Raw genomic sequence first — 16,342 nt, 5'->3', positions numbered from 1 at the left:
TCGTACATTCACAGTCGCCCACAGTGGACGGACTGAAGGTTTCATAGTTTCTTTAACGTGCAATTTCTCCGGTAAATAAAACAGCAACACCTAGATTTAATCCACGCGAGCTCGCTGGTATGCGCCTGCTGCACCATGCTCAACAGCAGCCTGACAACCAGATGCCAGATGGGATTTTAATTTGGAGCGCACAGCTCGTACCGCAGAGGTGGAGGAGCGTAACGGAGAGGGAGGTTTAAAGGAGGAGCGGAGATGTGGAGCAATGTCACTGTTGTGGCAGGAAGGAAGCTTTTGCGCGGGGTGTCTCCCGAGGGGGAGGCGGGGATCGGGGAGACAGTGTTCCATTTCTGTTTGAGTTATGCTTTGTCTCCGTGTCGCCGGATTTGCAGAACATTGTAGCCACACAGAGACTCGCTCGCTTCAGACATGTTGTGAGCTGACACACTGGTATTTGTTTTTCTCGACTTGTTATGTCGTGCATTCAGGAGGTTGTTTATTACTCTGTGTGTCTGCCCTCGTCTGTACGTCCCTCCGTCTCAGTCTCTCTCCCCTCTGTGTCATCTGACCCTCCTCACACTCCTGTCTATTTTTATCAATGTCTCCAGTATCTGATGGAGGCCAAAAAGGCCCAGCAGAGTTTGGAAAGCACCTACAAACAACTTGACAGTGTAAGTAGATTAAAATGTTTTCTAAAATTCCCTTTTTTTTTTTGACGAGACGTTTGTAAAGCAACATTTTAGCCTGGATCAGACGATGTACAGTCATCGCCATCACTATTGTTTCCAACTTTACTATTTATATTGAGGACATTTGCCTATAGTCTAGAAAACGTCTCCCATTTTTAGACTCGGTATCAGTTTGTGATTACTGGGAAACCTCACAGCCTGAAATCTCTTTATTTATCTTTTTTTTGTTTTAAGAAATACAATATGTACATATTTTTCCATTTCTAAATGTGGCAATGGTTGCACGTGTCGCAGGATTTTCCTAATTTTTCCTTTTTTGCCTCTCTGTACACCAGAGTAAAAAGCGCTTTGAGCGAGAGTGGAGAGAAGCGGAGCGTGCGGCGCAGTACGCAGAGAAGACCGATCAAGACATCAATGCCACGAAAGCCGACGTGGAAAAGGTAACGTAGACAAACGTGGAGTCATAATGACTTGTGGTGTTGTGGACACTGTCCTCTCTCTCTCCGCTGTTGACGTGAGATTCCATGCAGAACAATGAGCGAGTAAAGTTAAGCAAGAGACGACGTGATGCACGGGAAATGAAAGATGTCCAGGAACTCTGTCTCACCAGAGAAAATGACTCTTACAAGTTGCCCTCCCATTTTGCACATTCAGTCTTTGAATTTATAGAAATTGGCTCTGGAAAGTACTTGAAAATGATGTCAACCAAGGTGTGGGAACCCTGGATTGCTGTGATCTTTTCTCAGCCAAATCACACTATTTGCTAATCCGCCTCAAGCTCGCTCCAGAGAAACGGCGATGAGGCAATCGTAGTGAACTAAAGGCAGTGGTGTGGACTTCTCGTTCCCCGCCCGGTTTGATTCAGAGTGTAACAGGTGAAGCCATGGCTGACGATGAAAACAGAATGAACTCCACCTCCATTATATGAAACATGGTTTGGCTTTTCCCCCCCAAAAAACAAGGCATAAAAAAACAGCTATTTGCAAAGTTTGCACAAACAAGGTTCGCACGTCGGACGGCAACGCGACGGAAACCTTTTCAACCACGTAAACACACGGGCGTCATAAACAACATGCTGCGAGTGAACCACACCACAGGGAACTGTAGACCCAAACAAACCACTTTAACACAGGTGTTTGATAAAAGCAGCGCGTTTACCTCGCAAAAAGCTGCACTGTACTCTCACCTTTTACTTTAAAATACAGCAAAAACTTGTTCGCTTACATGGCGACATAGTTTGGTTGCACTGTTTAGTAACTTTAATTCAAAACCTATGTATGACAATTGGAATCCGAGGCTGCTTATTTAACGTGTGTGTGTGTGTGTGTGTGTGTGTGTGTGTGCTGTTTGTGTGGTTCCAGGCCAAACAACAGGCCCACATGAGAGCCCACGTCGCCGAGGAGTGTAAGAACGACTACGCCTCTCAGCTGCAGAAGTTCAACAAGGAGCAGAGCCAGTTCTATTTTAACGACATGCCAATTATTTTCAATGTAAGTAAAAGTGAATATTAAAATGATCATTATATCATTTTAGCATCATAGTTCCCTCTTTTCTTAATTTATGTTCATATTTAGATATTTTGTGGCCCTTTTGTACCAGTAATAAAAGCAGCGGCCATTAAGCCAAAGATAAACTCCTCAGTTCATTTTGTGTCCCATATTGACATTTTAATCGGTTTCTCGATTCATTGATCAGTTGCTCCGTACATGGAATCTCAGAAAATGGTGAAAAGTAGTTGTTTTTTTCCCAAAATGATGACGTACTTAAATGTCCACAAGCCAAAGACGGCAGGTCAAAGTACCAACTAAACCAAAAAATATTAAAATTTAAGACAAAACACTTAAAACTAGAATATACAGTAAGATATAATCATTGGTACATGTTTAGTGTACTGTATGTTGTATTCTGCCTCAAAGGGGTTCTTGTACCTCTATCACATCATGAGCTTCATGTTGAAGAATACAGTGTGCTTTGTGCCGCGTGTTAGTCGACATGTCTGAGCATCTGTTGTCACTGCGTCTCCGTCAGAAACTGCAGGATCTGGACGAGCGGCGAGTACGAAAGTTGGCCCAAGGCTACATCTTGTTCTCCGACATCGAGAAGCATGTGATGCCCATCATTGGCAAGTGCCTGGAAGGCATGACTAAAGCCGGCACTAACGTTAATGAGAAGAATGTGAGTTGGTTTCTCAAAACGAATGTGGAGCGTTTAATTTCACGCGTCCCGTTTGGTTTTATGTGTTTGAAAATAACCCCTTTTTTTCCCTCCATAATTGTGTCTTTATTCAGGACTCCATGGTCGTAATAGAGCAGAACAAGTCGGGCTTTGAGCGTCCGGGAGACGTGGAGTTTGAGGACTTCAGTCAGGGCATCAACCGCGCGTCGTCGGACAGTAGCCTGGGGACACCTAAAGGTCCCATGGACCTTCTGGGGAAGAACAGGAGCAAGAACTTTTGGCTTTTCAGCAAAAAGAGTAAGGTAGGACAGTTTATCCTGACGACACGGGAGAGAGACGCATGTGTGACGTGTGTGAGTTTGCCTCAGACGCCGTTCAGACCTGATATTAACATCCGAGGATGGAGTTCAGTTGTGAATCACCCAAAATCACAATCAGAGGTGGTCTCTCTTTTAGGTTACATTCAGATTACCAAAGAGTCAAATTTGAATAATTACAGATCAGAGTTGATGTTTCACGTTCATAACGACAAAAGTCTTTTTCCCCTTTATTTAACCGGGCAGGACAGATTAAGAACGCATTCTTATTTAATGCAACCTGGCAAAACGCAGGGCATTTTGAGGGAGAGGGGGAAAGGGGCCATGAAACCAACTTTTAAATGCGACCACCCTCTCAAATGTGTAAGTAAAGTTTATTTATACAGCAGTTTCAACCAATTCAAATCAGCCAATTAAAAAAAAAAATCATATTTGTAAGAACACTCGGCACTGAAATGGGAGATGGAAACAATAAGATATACTTTTGTTTAGCCCATATGTTTGAAATCCTGAAATGGAAGCTGTGACAGCAAACAACAACACTCGAAAACTACAAAAAAGTGTCATGAATGTGGCCGCCTTCACATATACACATGATCTCGGACCAATTACTGATGTGACGCAAAGCTGACTTGAAACTCGCGATTGAGAGTCAGATTTCTGCGTCGACACAGACCCGAGTCCCGAGTCTCTTACGAGCCTGGTAATGTGAACGTAGCCTGACATCCGCATTAAAGACTCTCCTCCGCTGACACGCTGCAGCGTTGAATCCTGAACTACAAATCCAGAAAAACACAGAACTCTAAACGAAAATGGTCAGGAAACTTTGTTTGGGGACTCCCAAAAAATGCCCCATGACCCATCTGTGGGTCCCGACCCAGTGTTTGGGAACCCCTGTTATAGGTTTAGTATCCACAGGCTGTATCTGACCTTTAATATCAGGTCTGAACAGGCCTTTGGTGATCGATGATCAAAGTACGCAGGGCGACGAGTCAGATTAGTGAGTTCATGGCTGCGTTGCTGTTTGTGCCACGGAGTCAGGAAAACCCCCCTTCACACAGAGAACTCATGATGGACCTGTGGTTCTGGCTACACACACTACACACACACAGACACACACACACACACACTCCTCTCACCTCAAAAACTCGGTATAATAACGCATGTCGTTGTGTTACACGCGGGTTCACACGAGAGCACGGACACTTCTAGAGAAGGTCTTTTGCATGAGATTCTGTTCCTGGCTGTGAGTGAATAAACCCAACTGCCCGCCCACCTCCCCTCATGTCCCCCCTCTCTCTCCCTCTCTGTGCAAAGTGGTTTCCAAACTGGCAGTCAGCGTTCTGCTGCGCTTGTGCTTCCATCAGCACATGCGCCCAAACAACGCTGAAAATCACAAACACACGGCTTCCATTATACCGAGCATCATCACAATAAAATGTCTGTACCACACACACACGTGGGGGTGATGACACAGTGGTGACCAGGTCAGAAAAACTGGGTCACACACACACACACACATTCACGCTGATCCTGAGTTAAGAGTAGGGCTGGGTATTGAACTTAAATACTTTTGTGACTGTTGTCATTTGTCGTACAAATTCCAGACCTAAAGAGTCGATCATGACCACGTGTGTGGAGTGGAATGGTTCGGTACAGTACGGTGTATACGTATATGCTTGTAGTACCAGCCCTAACCATTCCATTTTTGGCACCCTTCCCTTCGTTCACTTCCCCCCGTGTTTCCTGTCCTCTGCTCGAGACATTTTTGAGAGGGGTACCAAGTCTTTTTTTTTTTTAGATTCAGTGTAGTCAAGTATTTCCGGCTTTAAAGTGCTACTTTAAGTGCCTGGTTACTGGGTGTGTGTGGTGGTGGTGGGAGGAGCAAAAACATCGTCAAACCAAAACATAAAACACAATTTGTGCCCCGCAAATGAAAATGCATTTACAGTGATGAAAAGATTACTATTTAAATTTAACATCTTTTCTTTAATCTCTGACAACATGGTCATTTTATGTCTTTAATGTAAAGTACGTGTCTTACATATATCACCTTTAACACCTTTAACACTTTGTTTCTTGTTGTTTCATGTTTTCAATATTTAGTTTATATATAATTTTTATATTGAAAATACTGTGGACGGTTGTTTGTCCTGTCCAGGGTTTGACTCTGCCTTTCGCCCCCCCTCCCTCATGACCCTCAAGTGGTAGCAGAGGAATGGATGAATGAATGAGTGAATGAAAATACTGTATATACTGTAAATGCACTGCAGTGCAGATATAAAATGTAGATTGGAGAGACAGAAGAAACTCTTTCTTCAGTAACTGGATACTGTAAGTTAATGTATTTTATAGTATCATTTAAGTTAGATTTCATCAAATTGAAATTGGCTGCTCTGATTTCCAAGAATCCTAATCGAAAGAATCATTCTGGAAAGCACTTTGAATCAATACAATACCCAGCCCTTGTCAGGAGAGATGACCACTGGTTACACGAGAGTCTGACCACTAACCAGCTCATGGTTCCCCCTCCTCCTCCTCCTTCTCCTCCTTCTCCTCGTCTCTGCATGTCGTTGTGGCTGCTCTGCTTCGCTCTTTTCCTGGTTCACACACACACACACACACACACACACACACACACTGCTGTGTGTGTCATCAGTCATGCTCTCCCAATTAGGCCTGTCGTCGTCGTCGTCGTCGTATGAATAGGAGGCTGCTGACTTTTTTATTTTTTTGGGTTTATGTCCGGCCCCTTAAACATTTCCACTCTCGGCCGCATTCCTGTATTTAGCCTCCTCGTAACTCTCCAGAAAACTAGCACCTACCCTCGGTAGATGTTCACATAATAATAGTGCTCCATTTACAACTGGCTGTATTTACACAAGTGGGGGCCGTGTTTCAGACACTCACTGGCGGACGAGAGCAGACGTGGAGGTATCGGCTTCCTCTGTAATTTAACTAATAGACTTTTCACTCTGACACACGGCTCGTTACTTCACTCCCAGCATGTTCTCAACTTAACCTCTTTCCCCGAAAAGGTCACACTGGGCCATAATTAAGCTCCAAAAGAAACTATACGCAGTGTTCCGCTCTGTTAAATGAGACGGGCCGGTTTAAAAACGACCACTCTGATGGTCACCGAGGCTCCGACTCAAGATTATATTCACCATCGATTCATCTGTCGATTTATTCTAGGGTTTTAATGTCATAAAATGTCATAAAATGACGTTCTCCTATGTCTTGTGTCCATAAACCAAAATGTGTCAGTTTTAAGGATTCGTTTTTTGTTAAATGGAGCAAAGAAACCAGGAAATATTTACATTGAAGAAGCTGATCTGACAAGGCAACACTTTACAGTACAGTACAGCAATAACCCAACAATCATATCATAAGAAAACAAATGAAATAAGTGGACCCAGATTATACTGGTAAAATAACATGTTATTTTACCAGGATAATCCGGGTTACAGTTTAGGAGTTAACATAACTGTTATACTTCACATTAAAATGGTTGTGAATAAAACCCTGATAATTACTGCATTATAAAGTTAATGTTACATATTTATTAACATCATACACCATGTTGGCTGTGCACTGTAATATAGAGTGAAATATGTATTGATTTTAATGCAAAACAAATGTAAACACACTAATAATTTAATGTTTATGTTTACTCTTATTATTATGCCCAGACACTTGGTTTAAAAACTCTAAAATATCATATAATGTGTGACACTAACGAATATGATTAACTTTTAATTTAGTTGAATAACCCTGTGGTTCAGTCCATCCTTCTACCTGGAGATTATTGGTTTTTCACACATGACGTTTCAAAGTGCAACAGTGATTAAGATGAAAGAAATCAATACAAAATCAATAAATACAATACGCTTTGTTCAAAAAAGAGTTTAAAAGGAATTTAGGAGATTTAAGGAGAGCAGAGGTGAAGAGACAAAAAAGATTAGAATAGGAAAATAAACAATTTTATTCCCCTTAAACAGTTGTGATAAATAAACTAGTGTGGCTGATGAAGTAATGATTTAGATTTTGGCCACATTAAGTAATTGTTCTAGATTTATTGAAAAAAGTCGTATAAAGACAGTTTTATGCATTAAACATTCAAAACAACAAATTTAAAAAACAACACGGAGACGGAACTGTGGGAAAAATCAACGATAACAGATTATTCATAAAGAAGAGTCAGTGTGAATTAAATTAAGATTAAAAAGTGTCAAAAAGAAGGAAAAAGAAAAGCAAATGTATTCAAAATTAATATGTTGAGTAGAAAAATAGGTTTGGATTAAAAACAAAAACAGTACAATAAAACAAAAAAGAGTGGCGTGATATGTTACAGATAAAAACAGATAAATAAATACCAGATATTTTGCATCAAGAAGCCTGTTGTTACTGTACTGTAAAGTAAAAGTTATAAAGTGTTAACTCTTCTTGCTTCAGAGTGATCGTGGTGTTAAATCCTCCCTTCCTGTCACTCTGTTCAGCCTGCGGTGACATTTAAACACATAAGAAATCAATAAAAGTTAAACACAAACACAACAGACCATAATAATCAATAACGTTATGTAATATAAATTAATTAAATACAAACGGCGAGTGCAGATGTTGGGCTGATGTGTCACTTGTCGGAAGTCGTGGTCGGTTTCTTTTATTGTGGTTTATGTGATGTGTGTTTTTTTTTTTAAACTGTGTGTTTGTGTACTTGTATACGCATCTTAATGAGGACCAAAAAAAAAGTTGTGAAAGTGAGGGCATTTTTAGCTGCTCCTCACATTCTTGTCACACCCTTAAACAACTGTTAAATAGGTTGTTATGCCGCTTTTCCACCACATGGTCCAGGCACGACTAGACTCGCCTCGGCATGTTTTTTTTTGCTTTTCCATCAGTGATAGCACCTATTGGTCAGAGAGTGTCGCCACTGAAGAATCGAAGCGAACAATGCTGAACTGTAGATCAGTGAAAAACACTTCAAAATCCCTGAAAACATGCGTTAATGTTTACAACATTTAGCAATGTCTAAAATGGAGGAGGAGCATTGAGCGACAGCACCGCTGAAAGTTGTGAATTATTCTGTGAACAAGTTTGTGTGTTTGTGTTGCGTATAAAACGACACTTTCATGACCCCGCCCACGTCGAAGAGATAACTATAGTAATGGAAAAATAACCAAAACCGCGTAGAGATGAGCCATGCCGAGGCGAGGCGAGTCGAGACGTGCCGGGACCATGTAGTGGGAAAGCGGCATCAGCATTGGCTCGACTCGCTTGGAACCTGAACCAGAACAGGCGCTATAAAAAACTATCACTAATGGAAAAGCAAAAAAACAACAACAACAAAAAGTAGTGGAAAAGCGGCATTAGTTGTGATGGTCAAAATGATGGGTCTCAATAATGCATCATATGAATGACGTGTCCTCACTAAGATATAAAAACAAGTGTGTGTGTGTGTGTGTTGATGAGATCTGTAGGAAATTCATGTGTTAGTAATAATAACTCTTTCATGCTGTCTGGGCTCATGTGCTGGGTTTTTTGCTTCCAGTGTTGTCTTCCTGGCTTGTTTTTTTGTTGGTGTGCTTTCAGGTGTTGACCGTGTCTTTTTCTGTCCCTTTGTCACCTTGTTTGTTTGTTTTTTGTCCTCCCTCCCTCCCTCTCTCTCCTCCCTCCCTCCTCCTCCTCCTCCATCCTTGCCACCAACCTCATGCCTGCACATCTCATGCTCGGGTGCTGGTTCTCTCTCTGTCTCTCTCTCGTATCCCTCCCTCCCCAGCTCTCTCGTCCCACGCTCCCACCTTTCTCCACCCCCCCCGCCCCCTCGCCTGCTAACGGACCCCCGTCCCCCAAGTTCGGCCGGGACCCCCTGTCGTACTGTTTGAAGGAGATCAATAAGACAGTCAAACCCAGAATCTCTTCCTTCCGGACGCTCAGGAGATCGGTGAGTCACCGGCGGCGGCGGCGGCGGCAGCCGTGGGCGGAGGAGAGACGAGATGTGTCACTGAATTCTTCACATGAATCATCACATTTTTTATTCTATTTTATTTGACATTTTTGAAATGGTTGCCGCTCACTGTGCACTTCAGCTCTGTGTGTTAGGGTAGGAAAACAAGAATCTCTCTTCTTTTTATTTTTATACATGTACTGTTTCCTTTTCCCCCCTCAGAGGTTTACTCCAGAGAGGATCATGGTAATATGTTATAACAACTCTGGTCTGTGTGTGTGTGTGTGTGTGTGTGTGTGTGTGTGTGTGTGTGTGTGTGTGGGGCCACCTTTCCATTACGGCGGCTCTCTTTTTTTTTCTTTTAGTATTATTATAATAGTGTTACAGTTTTTTCCCCTTGACAAAGCAAAGCGCTGCCTGCCCGAGCAGAGTGTCTGTGTTCAGATGACTCAGCAGCAGCAGCAGCAAGAGAATGTGTCTGTATTGGAGAGGTGGCCCCCTGGTGGTGGAGCGAGGCAGGGGCACATGGTCGTTTTAAAAACTATTCATTAGGGCTGAACGATTTTTGATCTAATTGTGATTAGAGCTGAAACAATTACTCGATTATTAGTCGATGACTAAATGAATCGTCAACTATTTTTGATAATGGATTAATTAATTAAGTTGCAGATCTAATTGGGATTTTTTCTGAACTTTTTAAAGTTTTCAGCTCAATATTTCTTGGTTTTTTTTTATTTGAAACAAAATGGACGTACTGTACTCTAATTAGAGGAATAAATATACAAATTGTTGTTAGTAATTACTCATTTAACTGCTATTTGTTTTGTAATTTGCAGATTTGGTCAGCCCTAATGCTGTGTCATGTTCACAATCAGGACTTTATTTATCATATTGCACAAAACAAAAAATGATTTTTTTCGGTGTGTGTGACGGTGTAAGGGTGGTGGATTTTTTTGGGTTCATTTCTTTTTTTTTTTTGTTGTTGCTGGTTCTAACTAGACTGAGATTAGGACATTGTGGATTATCCAGTGTGGACGTCCAGAGGCAAATAATCATGCTTTATTTTCATGTGGTCACTCCAGAAGTTGCTTATTGCAGGTCAGCCAGTTTATTGAAGTGGCTGACCTGGGGCCTTGGCCACATGGGGGTTACAGTGGCTGACATTGTTGCCTCACAGCTAGAAGGTCACAGTCTCAGATCCCGTTTTGACACATATGTGTGAGGGTTCTCTCCGGTTCACTCTCTGTCAAACATGCAAATTAGGGATTAGGTTAATTTAATTTTCAACACTAAATGATTTGTTTCAGGTGGAGGATGAAGTGGTAGAAAATGGATGGATGACCTTGGGCTTTCATGGTTTCATGTTGTCATTAAGGCAGTTTCAGCACTTGTTCATGCTACAGGTCTATATGTAATATATATATATATAAAGTGATAGAGACATTTTGACCTGTAGAGGGCAGCATTACACCTCTCAGTGCACAGCTGGCTGGGCGCTATTGTTGTTATTAGGAGAAGAAGAATTCTGATTCCCAAACGTTTTATTGTGAAATTTTAGCCCTGGATGTTACTTTAAAAATTACAACACTGTTACCAAGCTGGAAAGCACATTCAAAAATCAGATGGTGTTACCAAAATATGAGCTCCATTTATTTAATGAATAATAATAATGAATGTTATTTTACTGTAAATGTAAAGTAATGCGGTGTTAATCCACACTTCTTGTGATTTATTTATTATTTTTTTTCAGACCACAGTGACGGAGGACTTTGCACATCTGCCTCCGGAGCAGCGCAGGAAGAGGCTACAGCAGAAACTGGACGAAATATGCAAGGAACTACAAAAGGAAGTGGATCAGAGGTGTGTGTGTATGTTAATGTGCTTATCCCCCTGAGTATTAATAACCATCTTTGTTAGATGCTCGCCGGCGGATGGTGAGAGTCTAATATTCATGCCGTGCACATCAGTGTGTGTTTACGCCGCTCCTTCAGCTCTGCATGAAACCTAATTTCTTTCTGAAAGTCACTCCTCCTCCTCCTCCTCTTCCTCCCCCCTCTCTGCTTTGTTCAGCGAGGCCCTCGGGAAGATGAAAGACGTCTATGAGAAGAATCCTCAGATGGGAGACCCAGCCAGTCTGGCATCCCAAATCAGCCAGACGTCCCAGAACATCGAGCGACTGCGAGGAGAGCTCAACAAGTACGAGGTAATCGAGACACTGTCGTCATTGTGACGCTCTTGTTTGTCCTTTATATGAATGAATGAATGAATCAGAATCAGCGACACTTAATTAATCCCCCGGGTTACAGCTACTCTAAGACTAAAAATAGAAAAATGAAAGAAAAACTAGACTATAAAGGAGAGGGATGAGAATTATTCATTCATTCACTGCCACTTAACCCTCCACAAGAGAGTTGTGGGAGGCGCTGGAGACGATCCCTGCTGGCCAAAGGTGAGATGACACCCTGGACAGATCACCAGTCCACTGCAGGACCAACACACTAAAGACAAACAACCATTCACCATTTAAAGTGTCCAATTAACCAGACTCGAATCGAGTGTCAAAATGAGTTTGTAGTGGATTAATCGTTGCAACTTTTATATTTGTAGGTATCAGTGTGACTTGCACCTTTTGTAGAGTATCGTAACATGAGCATCGTACGTCGTTTAAAACAAGACATTTGAGAACATCGTCATTTCCAGGTTTGACAAACACGGATTAAGATTTTTTGACGTTTTCTGACATTGTATGGACCGAACGATTACTCGATTAATCGTGAAAATAATCGTCAGATTCGTCGATCATAAAAACAAACGTTAGTTGCAGCTCTAATTGTGCTTTTTCTGATATAAAAATGCATGTTACAAATTTTTTGCAATAATAGACAATAATAGACAGTTTTCAACTCAATATTTATAGTTTTTTTTTTAGATTTGAAACAAAATGGACGTACTGTAGTCTAATTAGAGGAATACATTTAGAAAATGATGATGATGATGACGACAACAGGAGGTTTTCTGCACTGATGCCACTTCCTTGTGTTTCTCTGTGGTCTGTGCAGACGTGGCTGTCTGAAGCAGGAGGTCGAGGGGAAACGCTGCGCTATAAAACTCACACATTCAACAACAACGGAGCTCATGACGTACAAAGGTAACACTGTATACACATCCTTGAAAGTTTGTGTTTAAATAGACATGGGGTCATTGGAAGTGCTTGAATTTTGTGCGCGAAAGAAGTTAAGTTGATATTGAGGGTAAATGTCGACCCTTGTTTTGTTACGACGCCACCTACGGTTTCATGCCCTGCGTTGCGTAGCGAGGTTGTGGACACTGTCCACTGTCTCTCTCTCTCCAATATGAACAAAGCAGCTCTTACAAGTCAGCACATTTGATCCTTGAATTCAAGGGAATTGGTCCTGGAAATTCCTTGAATTTGATTTCAACCAATGTGTGGGAACCCTGCTGGGAACACATCATTTATATAATGTTATGTTTTCATCAGCGTGGGCTCATCTGTATGTTCTGTTAGCCACTTCCTGTCGGATCAATCTGACTTTTAATCTCAGTAAGATTTATTCCCACTTAAATTAAGGTTAGATATAAGTGTACTTTGAGTATACTTCTGACAGACAATTTGATGCTGCACTGTACAGGAAACGTGTTTGTGTCTTTGTGTACAAACCTATCTTTGCGGGGACATTTTGTCTCTTTTAAAGGGCTTTTTCCAGGGATAAGACCTGGTTTTAAGGTTAGGGTTTGAAAGTTAGGGTAAGGGGCTGAGGAATGCATTATGTCTATGAGGTGTCCTCACTAAGTGTGTGTGTGTTTTTGTCCTTGCAGTCCTGATGGAGCTCACTCGGATGAAAGCACTCCCGATCCGTCTCAAGCCATCTACGCCGAGTTTGATGATGACTTTGAAGACGACGAACTGACCGCTCCAATCGGGAACTGCACCGCCATGTACAACTTCCCCGGTATGTCAACTACACGGGAACTCATCAGAACTCAATAGAGTCTGTGTATTCTTGTATCCTTAAAGCGAAAATAGTCCAATTTTCCGCTCAAAACGATAGAAAAAACTACTCTTTCTGTTTTCTTTTCAGAATTATTTGGGGGAAAAAGTCACATTTCTTGAATTAGAGTCAGAATTATAAGGGGGTACAAACATAATTCAAGAGTAAAGTCAGAATGTTTAGTTTTTTTTCCCTGAATTCTTTGAGAAAAAAAGGAATATTTTGCTATTCTGAATTTCGCCCAAGAAAGTCTGAATTCTGAGATTAGACAAATTTTTTCTCTCTGATGTCTGAGTTGGACTTGTTTTTTAGATTGGAGTCAGAATTCAGACTTAAATCTCAAAGTTCTCCTGTGTTTCCCCCCAGGTGCCAGTGAAGGGACCATCTCCATGCAGGAAGGGGAGGTGCTGGCTGTGGTGGAGGAGGACAAAGGGGACGGCTGGACGCGCGTCCGCAGGAACAACGGCGACGAAGGCTACATACCGACCTCTTACGTCACCATCGCCATAAACAAATGACAGACGCACACACAACGCGAGGAACGACAGAGGAAGAGATGAACATTTCATTCAGATGAATGCAGTTCTTACCGTGAAGCAACGCTGAGCGCGACAGAGAGAGAAACTGCTGCTGTTACAGGAACGCAAGGATTTTCATTTCATGAGAAAGTTTCCTCCACGTGAGCAGAGCGGTGCTAACGGTCCTAATTTCACCGTAATCCCATTTTTTCGCCACCAAAACCACAAGGTTATTTTCATTTCCATTGCATGCCACAACATATATATATATATATATATTTATATATTTCTTTTCCAGTGTTTCATTGAGCTCAGGTTCCATCGACGGTACAAGTGCTTTCCTCGTTCCATGAGGAGGAGGAAGAAGATGAAGATGAGTGCTGCTGCTGCCATCTTTACACTGAGTGTTAATAACAGTAATACACAAGTATATGGAAGAGGATCAGGGCCACATGTGAACCTTTATTTTGTAAACAAAATTGAAGTAGGCCAGAGTTCAGAGAAAAAGTCAGATTTCAAACAATAAAAAGTCCAAAGTCTGATGTCCAAAACATATTCTTAGAATTCTTTGAGAAAGAAAGTCAGATTTCTGAGATAAGACTCTGAAGTCTAGGAGGAAAAATTTGTAAAGTAGTGAAAAAAGAAATCACATAATTCAAAACTTTTGATTTTAAAATAACAATTCTGACTTTTCTGTAAGAATTGTCTGATTTTTTTTTTTTATGTAAACATTTGGCTCTAATCCTCTTCTGCACAAGTAGGACGTTACCTCACCTGTTCACCTAATTTCTCTCACAGATGGAGAATAATCTAATCTGCGGCTCCAGTGAGGCCACTTCTTGCAGCACATATGTTATTCTGGAGATCTTTAGTCACTTTCTTCTTTTAGTTCAGGCGTTTGCGTCACTTTTTGGGTGGCTGCAGCGTCCAAAGGCGTCTTTCTGTGTCCAGATTAGTTACAGACGCGTCTAATCGCAGACAATCTCTCCAATAATCATCATCATTTCACCGTAAACCGTAGCTGTTTTTTTGCCTGACAAAACAAATGTACTAAAATAATTTATTACAAATGTGTAAAATAATATTTTCCCGTTGGACAGAAGTCGTACTTTTGTATTTGAGGATTGGAGGTTCTCACGTGGATGATCTCTCCCCCCCCTTTGCACACTTAGTGGACAGTTTGTGGCCACAAAAGGGAGTAAATGAGGCACATGTCGAGTGTGCTGCATTAAGACTATTGTATTTATGTAATAAATAATATATATTTTAGCTATCACAACACCACTATTGTCTTACTTAGCTTTTTTTAACCATTCAAAATGAAGACGGTCACATTGTAAGAGCAAACTAAAAGACCCTCATGTTGCTACTAGTGTTTTTGTTTTTAATCTTTCCTTTTGTTTTTGCTTCACAATTTTCACGCCAATCAACGTCCATTTTATTTTATTTTATTTTATGTGTTGTTATTGAGCCAACAGGAAGCAGTTACTGCTCATGTGTCTTTGGTGCCTTTCTGGTTAAAAGCATAATGTATATACTTCATTTTCTTTTTGCATATAACATATTTCATTCTTTCTTTTTTTGTTTTTTTTCCAAGACTAAATAAATGCAAAGCACATTTCAAAGTTAGAAATGGTTAATTCATTTCATTTCTGGGCTTAGGACAAAATAAATATTTGACGCTTTTGTGGATTTTAAATAATAATTCTACTCGTGACAATAACTTGTGTTTATACAATATTTATAATATAGTATATCGAGTGGTTTCCACAAAGAGTTGAAATGAGAAAAACCTGCGAAGCCTATTCTGAAGGACACAACGGTTCACAAACATGCGAAAGTTTAACAAACAAACTGCCAAAATTAAGATTATCGTGCAGAAAAACTTCAACAGGGGTCTGAGATACTTCACTGGCAGAAAAACTGCACTTAGAAGCGGGAATTTTCGAGGAAATTCAACGTTTTCCTCGAGATTTTACGAGATTAAGCTAACATCCGCTACTTCCGGTCTCTGTAAAAGAATAAAAGCACTTCCGTATAAGCATTTCCTGTCGACGCAATATTAATAATATTGATATAAACAGGTGATAAACACACTACAAAACATTTTTTTTAAAAAAACACCATTTAAAAAAGTAATTATTAATTGCATTACATTTAGTTATTGAACCAAACTTTTCACAACAAAGTGTGACTGAAATGTACAATTATCTCATACTAGATGAAAAACATGCACTTCTGAAATCCATTTAAAAGTTCATATACATTTTTTGTGGGATGAATATAAGCAATAAGAAATGCCATAAACTAAAATGCTTTTATGAATGTTAGACCTGATAGAGACAGTTAAGTCAAGTTTATTTTTTAAACTAAAACTAGGGCTGCAGTTGATTCATTGATTTCTACATCAATCGCCAACTATTTTGATAATCACTAATCTAATAATCTATTTTTTTCAAATAATTAAAACAAGCTGTGATGATTTTCAGCTTCTTAATTGTGAATATTTTCCAGTTTCTTTCATTAAAACTTGGTTCTGAGAACATCGTTTTGACATTTTATGAAACCAACTTGCACACAATATTAAAATAACCATAAAAGAGACTACAATTATTGGCAGTTTTGAGGTTTTGCCAGTAAAACATAATATTTTCTGTAGATGAAACTTATTCAAAATGTGTATTTTCTT

At 40.5% G+C, this 16,342-nt stretch overlaps 1 protein-coding gene across 3 annotated transcripts in view; it reads left to right on the top strand.

Annotated features, from left to right (window-relative positions):
- Nucleotides 1-15,339, top strand: part of trip10a (thyroid hormone receptor interactor 10a) — a 28,080-nt gene extending 12,741 nt beyond the window's left edge. The window contains exons 5-15 of one of the 3 annotated variants that reach the window (XM_044050731.1): nucleotides 606-668; nucleotides 1,022-1,126; nucleotides 2,048-2,176; nucleotides 2,715-2,861; nucleotides 2,975-3,163; nucleotides 9,348-9,371; nucleotides 10,876-10,985; nucleotides 11,196-11,328; nucleotides 12,185-12,273; nucleotides 12,963-13,096; nucleotides 13,502-15,339. In XM_044050731.1, the coding sequence (XP_043906666.1) occupies nucleotides 606-668; nucleotides 1,022-1,126; nucleotides 2,048-2,176; nucleotides 2,715-2,861; nucleotides 2,975-3,163; nucleotides 9,348-9,371; nucleotides 10,876-10,985; nucleotides 11,196-11,328; nucleotides 12,185-12,273; nucleotides 12,963-13,096; nucleotides 13,502-13,653 (1,275 nt within the window). In that variant the 3' untranslated portion in view covers nucleotides 13,654-15,339. Of the gene's footprint in view, nucleotides 1-605; nucleotides 669-1,021; nucleotides 1,127-2,047; nucleotides 2,177-2,714; nucleotides 2,862-2,974; nucleotides 3,164-8,957; nucleotides 9,123-9,347; nucleotides 9,372-10,875; nucleotides 10,986-11,195; nucleotides 11,329-12,184; nucleotides 12,274-12,962; nucleotides 13,097-13,501 lie in introns of all 3 variants that reach the window. The other 2 variants (XM_044050733.1, XM_044050732.1) reach the window with 2 other exon arrangements.
- The last annotated feature ends 1,003 nt before the right edge of the window (nucleotides 15,340-16,342 follow it).

The sequence above is a fragment of the Solea senegalensis genome, linkage group LG19, assembly GCF_019176455.1.
Source record: "Solea senegalensis isolate Sse05_10M linkage group LG19, IFAPA_SoseM_1, whole genome shotgun sequence".
Lineage (NCBI taxonomy): Eukaryota > Metazoa > Chordata > Actinopteri > Pleuronectiformes > Soleidae > Solea > Solea senegalensis.
Note: the sequence above shows the minus strand (reverse complement) of the source record. Positions and strands in the feature narration are given on the sequence as shown.